The 10000-nt window shown below is 33.0% G+C and overlaps 2 protein-coding genes across 15 annotated transcripts in view; one reads left to right on the top strand and one right to left on the bottom strand.

Moving 5' to 3' along the window:
- LOC122243317 (uncharacterized) overlaps positions 1-5849 on the top strand; it is an 18004-nt gene extending 12155 nt beyond the window's left edge. For all 8 annotated transcript variants that reach the window (XM_086541983.1, XM_086541981.1, XM_086541979.1 and 5 more), the window contains 2 exons: positions 920-996; positions 4512-5849. In XM_086541983.1, coding sequence (XP_086398109.1) covers positions 920-996; positions 4512-4584 — 150 coding nt within the window. In that variant the 3' untranslated portion in view covers positions 4585-5849. The remainder of the gene's footprint in view (positions 1-919; positions 997-4511) is intronic.
- Positions 5850-7647: 1798 nt separating this feature from the next.
- The window catches only part of LOC122243318 (uncharacterized), a 13385-nt gene continuing 11032 nt past the window's right edge, over positions 7648-10000 (bottom strand). For all 7 annotated transcript variants that reach the window (XM_086541985.1, XM_086541988.1, XM_086541987.1 and 4 more), the window contains one exon: positions 7648-9538. In XM_086541985.1, the coding sequence (XP_086398111.1) occupies positions 9206-9538 (333 nt within the window). In that variant the 3' untranslated portion in view covers positions 7648-9205. The remainder of the gene's footprint in view (positions 9539-10000) is intronic.

Here is a 10000-nt window from a genome sequence, read left to right on the forward strand (position 1 = left end):
ATCCTTTCTATTTATTATAAAATACAATCTTTTAAATTTTACCAGTCTTTAACAGATTCTTGGCTCAGAGTATTTTATATTTGCACATTTTTTTGCCTTCCATATACCTTTATTGAGTGAGTTTGCCCATATTTACCCCCTCCCCCCCAAAAAAAAGGGGGGGAGGGCAGGGAAATTGCATGGTAAAATATGAAAAATATCACATGAAATGTATAGATATATGCCACAGGTTCTTGTTGGAGATAATCTGGCAAGTCACGTCAAACCTATTGTTATTGAAACCTGAGAGGACTAACATTTCTTTTGTGTTACTACCACCCATTTCAACTTAATCCAACCATTGAATGTTGCAGTGTTTCGTCCGTAAGAATGGATATGGACATGTATTCTATAAATTAAAACAAGCTGTTGGGTGCCTTCATGCATCTTTGCCCATGAATAACCTTACTCAATTGCTAGGGAAGTGCATGGTAAAGTTGGGAGTAACCAAGCTCTGAAAGTGTAGTATTACCCCTGATTGATACCAAGGTTGTGCAATTGAGCTAAATAGCATAGGGATGATGTTTTCCCCCCTCCTCTCTCTTCCTTTTCTCTTTCTTCCCCTCTTCCATTCATCTCCTTTCCCTCTCTCTGTCTCTCTCTACTCCTCTCCTCTCACATCCTCATCCTCATCCTCCCCCTATACCCTCCTTATTTAATCCTTCTTATCTTATTTCATCACAAGTGAAAGCTCCAGTCTTAGTAGTTCTTACTCATTTAACCATCCCACAACCAATAAAATCAAAAGTCATCATATTTTAGCCTATAAAAATATCAAATAAAATATCAACATATCAAAAATCATCATATTTTATCCCTGTCATTGTGCACGTAATTTGATTTTGAAAATACCATGACTGACAGTTTGTTTCCTTTCCAGGTGATCAACCCTCTAATTGCCAGAACACTGATGCCAGGAAAAGTAAACGTTTATCAGAGAAGGGGACTAAACTTAAGGTATTCTTTTCATTTCATAAGTTTGTGATTGATTTTATTATTAAATTTCTACAAACACTTTTCAGTATCATAAGGGAAATCAGAATTATGTATTATGTTGGGAGAATGGATGGAATGTACATTTCATCAGAAGTAACTAATTATTTAATAATTTAAATGTTCCTTATTTTTTATATAGTTCAATACCATATAATGTTTCTAGTTGGTGTGTTTCTTAAACAAAATATCCTTAGCTCTTGCTTCCATTTTGAGGCCAATTCATGTCATAAAACCACAGTTTGATTTGCTGGTGTGTCTTATCTGCCATACTGCTCCAAGGGTCCAATTCAATCCTTAGATGTGCTAAAATTGGTTTCTTGTTTTATTTATGGCACCAAAAGTAAATCATAAACTTTATCTTGTGTCAAAGTTGACATCTTAAAAGGGCAGACAATTTCTCTTCTTTTCTTTTTTACATAAGGCTAGTAAGACTTTCATTCTCTATAAAAATTATATATGTTGTTGTACTTTTTACCCCATGACACAAGTGTGCATGTTTACATGTATTGTCAAGGGTGGACCCAATTGCTAGGGTACATCTATATGTCATGACTATGTAGGCTGCTCTAAGCTCTGTGATCTATAAATGCATGGAGTTTTATGGTTCTAATAGCATTAGTCCTCAAGCTATAACACTATTTTTTATACTTTTTTGTGAAAAAAAAATGTGGGAAATAACAGCTAAGTTAAGATGGGAAAGAATGTTGGAAATCTAATGTCTTATCTTGATTTTAAGATTGACTAACTTCAAGTAGGACTTAATGGAATACAATTCATAAACATCAAGGTTATGTGAAGCACCTAGGACAGAACAGCTTCAATAATAGCACTGCTCCAACCAGTATCTTCCAGGAGTGTTTCTAAGGACATCATTGCAGTCATTGTTATAGAATTTGTCACTATCTCTAATCTCTAGGAATTGTCTCTAAATAAAGGTTACAACAGCCTCTCTCTGATGGGTTGAGACATCTCCCTCGTCTTACCAAACTCAGACAATCCTACATACATTGCAAAAATGTCTCTCATTCTTTAGAAGGCTTGTAAACTTATTATCCTGCAATGTAGTTTTGGACTCGTGTAAGATTAACATGGTCCCTTTTAAGTGCTCTCTACCCCTGGTAACATTGCATTACCTCAAGAACCACTACTGCAGCTGACTTTCAGAACACAATTGTCACATGATGCTTCACCAACAAATGTGAAAAAAGCACAAGAATCTGATCAATAAATTTCTGTACAAACAAAACCCATCATTTCCACTGGTTCAAAGTTGTCTACAGACATTGAATGATGTGACTGATTGTTAGTTGCAACACTCTGCCCAGGGCAGTGGTGGTAAATACTTGGCTGAAAGGGAGCTGAAAGTTGGTGATTCAATTCCTGTACCTAAACACTACTTCACAAGACTCATGAAACTGTGTGTGAATTTCGGATCCTTTGAGTTTACAGGAAAGGAGTACAGTAATGGGCTAGCAATGGATTCTCCTTGGAAACAGAAATGTCAGGAAAGGATTACTTACAAAGACATTGACAGGCATTCAACATGGATATGCTATATAGATGGTGCCTTTATCATAGTCCCCAGAAGAACATGCTTATGTTAAACGCTATCCACAATAGAATTCACTTTACCATGAAAGAAGATCAGAAACTACAGCCAGCATGTCTCTGCATAGAGAGAGTCAATTGATAAAGAGTCGAGTGTATTTGCTACTACTCCTCCCACAGTAATAAAAAAAAAATTTGGATTGTTATTTTTTCTTTCGCGAGGCGTTAAGAATTTACAGCCCAGAACTTCTTGAGGATGAGAACTGCATAATAAATTCCTTTGAATTGCACGAGTACCCTAGAGGTTTCTTCCTAAACCACAAAGAAAGTGATGAACATTATAATCAGTGCAAGAACTGATCGTGGCCCTCCCTAAAGTTTCTTGACAACTCCTCAGTGCAGCGTCTCCAGGGCAGTCAGCAGGTACTTTGGTAATAATATGAATAAAGAAAGCATGTCAGGCATGAAAGTAGGAGATTTGATAAGGAACAAGAAACTACTCACAAGCAACCCCAAAAGTGCCATATACTGCATTTTATGCAATATTTGTGATGGTGAAAGACAATGGGTTTTCAGCAACATGATCAGTGAATGTTGAGCTGACATTCACCACTATAGAATTTCAAACACCATAGGGGTATGCATAGATGAGGTGAGACATTTGCCGAATTGAAAGCAAAGCAAAATCCATCCACGACAGATTACATAAGCAGAGAAGAAAAATAATGAAAGCTGCATATATTGCGACAAGAAAATACAAATTCCGCATTGGGAAGATTAAAAATGTCCAAGATCATGGCAACATCAATTATGTGGTCACAAACATCAGGGGAACCTGAAGGGCCTATCTGATATCTATATATATTTGTTTTGTATTTTCATGAATCATGTATTATATGATGAAGACTGCCACTGAAAGATGTCAAATACATCTCTTCCATTCTAAAGACATTCAGTCTCATTCATGCCTTTCCTCTGAGTGAGTTCAATTCTTTATATATCCCTTTATATGCACTTTAAAAATAAACATTATGTGATATTTCATTGAACTAGCTTTTTTTAATTTGATTTGCTTTTGTATATGTCTACCTTTTAAGTTCATTTTTGATTCTTTATCTCTGGAAATTACTTTACATTCAAAGTGGATGCTTATTTTTAAATCAGTTTACTACCATATATATTTATTTTCCTCTGCATTGTACTGACCAATTACAGCCATGATTCAGGTATTTCTTTGCTCCAGCTGTCAGACCTGAGTGCACAGACTATAGCATGTTATAAAGCATGTAGCAGCATAATATTGAAACTACACAAATCATTTAAATTAATATAATACTAGTTTAGAGGTCGCAAAACAGAAATATTATCTTTAAAATGCTATATTTTTCTTTTTGACATGATAACTTTGACCTGGAGCATATTGGTTAGATTCTTGTACTGATTTTCTCAATGGCTACTTGCTAATAAATTTGGCATGTAACCATTTTTATGTGCTAAATGCCAGCTGCAGGAGTTGTTCTTGGCTTGTAACTTGAAGTAATGAAATGTAACCAGGAGCAGAGAGCATACAAGATCACTCGGCTTTGATGAATTCATGCCCTGAAAAAAATGTGGCTTATTAAGTAGATTTTACATGTAGATTCTTGGAACTCGCCTTGCTTTTTTATCCCAAAGTTGGTTTGTTTCAGTATGGTATAAAGTCTGATTTTTGGTAAAATTACTTAGTTCATATGTAAATGAATGCAATTTTTCACCTCTCTTGATATTGATACTGCTAATGTGGTTTCTGTCACAATATTGCAATGATAAGAGCAATTAATAATGCACGTTTTTTTTTTTTTATGAGTAATTGATAATGAACTGTCTTTTGTTGATTGATATTTAATTTTTCCCATATTTTTAATTCATGTTTTTTTTTACTTTCTCAGAATAAGATACCACCATCACGCAAAAGAAGACGGAAAGTGTTTGGAACGCCAGAAAAGGATAGTGTTTTTGTAATTGAAGAGATCAACACAAACATTGGCAAAGAATCAAAAATAGCCTGCGAGGAAGAGGTCTCATCTCAGGAAGGAGGAAGCGATATGGATCCTCTTGAAGAAAATATATTTATCAAACAGGAAAGCATAGACCATGAGGAGGGAGAAGATAGTCTCTCTGAAAGCAAAATCTTGAATTCAAGTGAAGGAATGCAAATGAAAGAGGAAGTGATCATAAAAGAGGAATATGTTGAAGCTTTTGATTTTACTGACTGGGATTAACATTTAGTCTTATGTACAGCATGTACATTCTTGGCTACTCCAACAGAGTGCAGCATTTCTATGCACTTCTATATAAATGATTGGACATTTTCCATACAGCTTGTGATTATTAAGCTTGGGTGATTTTGCCCATGGCAGTTATTACTCAGGAATCGGTGATCATTGATGTGATATTTCTTCTTTTTTCACTGACATTTGGAATATTCATCATGCATGCTGCTTCAGGCTTATATTTGAATCTGCTGTAATGCCCATGGACCTTCTAATTATAAGAAAAAAAAATCATTCCAAGATATGGGCCCAAGATGATGTTATTGCTATCTGTTATGCCAGATAACAATAAGTTGCAGCTCCATGGAGGGGCCTGCAGTACAACAAATGTTCTGAAACCATTTTTTTCAGTAATCTTCAATGAATTTGATGGTATTGAAGATTTTGACTATAAGATGTCAAAGACTGCAAGATGAATAGAAAAGTAAAAGAAAAAGCTATTGCAACCTGAGAAACCAAACTAGTGCAGGAACTCAGTGAAACTGTAGAGTCACCAATAATATTTGTAACCAGTAAATGTAAAGTCATTTACAAATTCAATACTTTTTGTGTGGAAAGAGAGATGTTTTAGATGTCTATCATTTGTCATACTGGTATATATTTATTTTTAAAAATAACCACTAAATCCTAATCTAATAAGGTGACAGACTTACCAAAAATTTCCTTGCCATACAAGCCTCATAAACCTCCTGAAATAATAATTTTACCAAAGGGATGCATATAGTGGTTTGTACAGTGAAATTGTGAAGAAAATCCATAACTAAGGGGGGAAAAAAACTAATTTGCCCATCAATGACAGGACATTGAAGTAGACTTACATCAGATGGGGTTATATGGTATATTACCAATAAAACACAGAGGATCTTGTGGTTGAATTACAATTTGAACTTGTAATTTGAATAAAAATGGTGGAATATGATACATCCAGCAATAAATTTATTTAAATAAACAAAAGTCTCTTCTTAACCTTACTGAAATACAATTATAAAATATATCAAAATTTCAAAAGTGGTCACTTTGGAGGAGAAAGATGAATTTTGACAATTTCAATAAAAGCTCAATAGCATTTGTGAAAAACAATACTAGAAATAAACATTTGTTTATTGTTATAGTCTTGGCACTGAGTTACGTGAAGCACGTTGCCAGCAGGGTAAACCCTGATGCCAGGACCAATAAATTACAATATTACAGTGATCTCATACCCAGTGTAATTAATTTAATGTATTATATACAAAAATACAGTTTGATGAAACAATATTCTGCTTTTTTAAGAGGAAAAGCTATTCAAAGTTGCCAGTTAGAGTTTGGGGAGTCAAGTTTTAGCAGTGAAGTGAGGTGGATATATGTTCCCCATCCATGAATGGACATTAGTAACATAAATATGTTTATCTGAAATTGTCTTGTTTCATGCAATTTTAGTCCTATGGGATCAGTATGATATTTACATTACAATGTATAAAAAAATTCTAGGAATCTATCTTCATTTACATTGGAAATGACATTTATTCCGATCTTAGCATTCAGTGCATAAGTGAGAGATGAAATAGTGCATTCCCAAACTCAGTTCATTTTAATTACAATTATTTTGGTTACTACTATGAACCTGCTTTCTGCTTGGGTATCACATATTTTATTCAGGTAATGTGCTGCACAAGTATGGTGGCATTGTTTACAAAGGGAATCAATTTTAGAGGAGCTTCAATAAATCAATTATATGCTGAAAAGTTGAACATATGGACCAATGATGGAGCCCTTTGAAGCTCTTACTGTGACAGATTTTAAAGATGATTTGATGTAAATTGTGTTCTCTTACTAAGGTAACACTTGGGCTAACTGAGAGCTGGCCCTTACATTTCATAAGTATCCAGTTTATCTACAGAATTCTTTGTTAAATTGTATCAAATGCTTATAAACAGTCACCACAACTAAGCCCTCTTTTACAGCGCGTAGTAAATAATGCAAGTGCGTGCTTAGGTAATTGAGTAGAGTAATTAAAACAGAATCTTAACAGAAGGCATGAAAGAAGTGAGTGACAAGGCAAGTAGTTCATAAGTTTGTTATTTCCTGTCTTTCAAAAATGTTCAGACACTGGAGAACTGCTAATTTTGGGCAGATATAGTGCATGACATTTATTTAATATTGTCAGAATTACATGCTGATAGTGTTGTATTCAACTGACTGTTAAATTCAAAGTGAAACTGGAGAGGCAGGTGGAAAAATAACAATATATATATATATATATATACATATATATATATATATATATATATATATATATATATATATATATATATATATTAATATATATATATATATATATATGTATATTTATATATACATATATGTATATGTATATGTATGTATATATATATATATATATATATATATATATATATATATATATATATATATATATATATATATATATATATATATATATATATATATATATATATATATATATATATATATATATATAAAACAACCACGGAGCAGGGGTCTGCCGCTCTGACTAGGGTAATTCAGCCCCTCCTAGATTTAATTGTTAAATGGAAATAGCTCAGTCATCAGTATCTACAGAACTGATCATGAGTCTTAAAATACTGCATGGGGCATTAAGCTTTCGGCACATGCTATCATTTTCCCGATATAAGTAACTGTGTCCTACATTTCTAAAGTTTTTTTTTTCTCCCTATCATACAAATTCAAGATATGAATTAGGTTTCATAGATAAATAAAAGACTCTGGTGTAGACTTTAAAAAAATAATTTTATCTATATGAATACATACATAATTAACCAATACAATTAATTTCTTCATACTATATATTCACAATGCAATTTTCATTTCAAGATCATCAAACTTTGGGAAGTAAGAAACTATGTAGAAAAAAATGTCTAGCTTTACACACATACACATGCACACATCCATCTATACCCACATACATATTAGCAGTCTCATAATTTTTACATTTGATTTTGCCACCAAATTACCTATTTAGAGATGTGTGGCTCCATGATGAGGAATTCAAGGGCAGAATCAGGAAAGCGGATGAGGATCACTCAAAGAAAGACTGAGGTTGCATGAGCCATTACACTAACTCTGGTGAGATTTTTGCTAACATGAGGCATAAAAATTCTACTTTTCATTCAAGCCATTAATAAATACATAACATGTTAGATATTAGATTCTTGTAAGTTTTTGGCAAAACAATATTGTACTCGTTATTCAAAGAATAATGCTAAGTGGAGAGAGCCACAGCATCCAACATTAGCCTTGTTGATGTCCATAATCATTGATTTACAGATAAGAGTTCATATACACATATGTATAATATATATGGAATCAAGAGGAAGTAGAGGAAGAAAAGGATAATAATGGTTATTGATGACTGAAAATTATTAATGATTGGTGATTATTGGTAATTGATGATGGAAACAATAATACAATGATGATAAATGATGACTGATGATTATTAATGATGGTTATTGATGACTGATGATTATTAATGATGGTTATTGATGACTGATGATTATTAATGATGGTTATTGATGACTGATGATTATTAATGACTGATGATTATTGATGGTTATTGATGACTGATGCTTATTAATGATTGATGATTATTGATGATGGTAACAATAATACCTTAAAATAACTACAATAAGAAAAATCATAAAATGTGGCTTGAAGAGAAGGATTGACAGGGTCGTCTTATAAAAGCTGGCAAACCTTAAACCCACTACAAACAGCATTTACTCAATGTCAGGCTTTAGCCACAACCACCTGGTGAGCTGTGGAAGCATTGCTTTCAGGAGTGTTCAATATTCTTCTTTGGCTTTATCTAAATTTACTTGTTTGCAGAGCCTATTTCTATTTATTTTCTCTGAGACTACAATACAATTTCCATAGACAAATATTCATTCCACTGGCATAATCATTTTTCCAATTCAAATTTAACATTTTCATTGTCCTTTTCCTGTGCTGTCTTAATATGTCTCACATGACCTGATATAAATAAAAGCAATATGTCAGCACACTGACATGAAGGTGACTCCATAAGATACCTGTATGGGGGCTTTGCTCTAATTCTGTGTCTAGAGCAAATGCCGACAAAGATGTAATGGCATATCACCACAACAAATGATGTTCAAGATTCTGGGTTATCTGGTTCCCTGAGCTTTCATTACTTTTTCACTTATATTGTCTATCCTGGAGCCACTAGTTTACAAGTTATAATCATCAAGATCCTATATTTCTGTAGAGGTGTAGAGAAACCCATAATTGTGTTGAAGCAGTTATGAAAGACCCTATGGTACACAATCCATATTCAATCCAGCAAGTTCAAAATCTTCAATGTCCTCCTCCTTTATGCTCACTTCTTCCTTGATATCGAGTTCTTCCCTTAAATTTATGTCTTTGTTTCCAGCAAGATTACCCTTATCGTCACAGCCATCATGTCTAGAAAATGCATGTTCCCCGAGAGGATCTATATCACTTCTTACTTCCTGAGAGAGGACATCCTCCTCCTCCTCACAGGCAATTTTTGATTCTCCATTAACGCTTGTGTTAATCCCTTCAATCACAAAGACATTTCCCTGTACTGTTGCCTTCCTCCTTTTGCATGGAGGTGTTTTATGGTTCTGCAAGTAGAAAATTAAGTAAATACAAAAAGGTTTATGTTAATAATCAGATTAAGAAAGAGAGAAAAGGAATGAAAACTTTTACTGATAAATATCATCAAATTCACAAAAGTCTGTAGATAATAGTAACTGACAACATATTTTCATCATTCAAATAATCTTACATGAAAACTGTCTGACTTATAATATGGTTTACTAAAGAAGGATTATACTTTTAATATTTTTATAAGTATTCTATGTATGCATATATAGGGAATTGTGATAATAATAATAATAATAATAATAATAATAATAATAATAATAACAATAATAATGATAATAATAATAATAACAATAATAATGATAATAATAATAACAACAACAATGTTTACTATAGCAATATAAGAACCAGTATTACTGAATACTATTAAGATTGATTTTTATTTATGGTGTATTAATTTTACAATTTCTATCTACAATCAT

Source organism: Penaeus japonicus, unplaced genomic scaffold (assembly GCF_977035675.1).
Source record: "Penaeus japonicus unplaced genomic scaffold, GWHDUDI00000001_assembly GWHDUDI00000011, whole genome shotgun sequence".
Classification (NCBI taxonomy): Eukaryota; Metazoa; Arthropoda; class Malacostraca; order Decapoda; family Penaeidae; genus Penaeus; species Penaeus japonicus.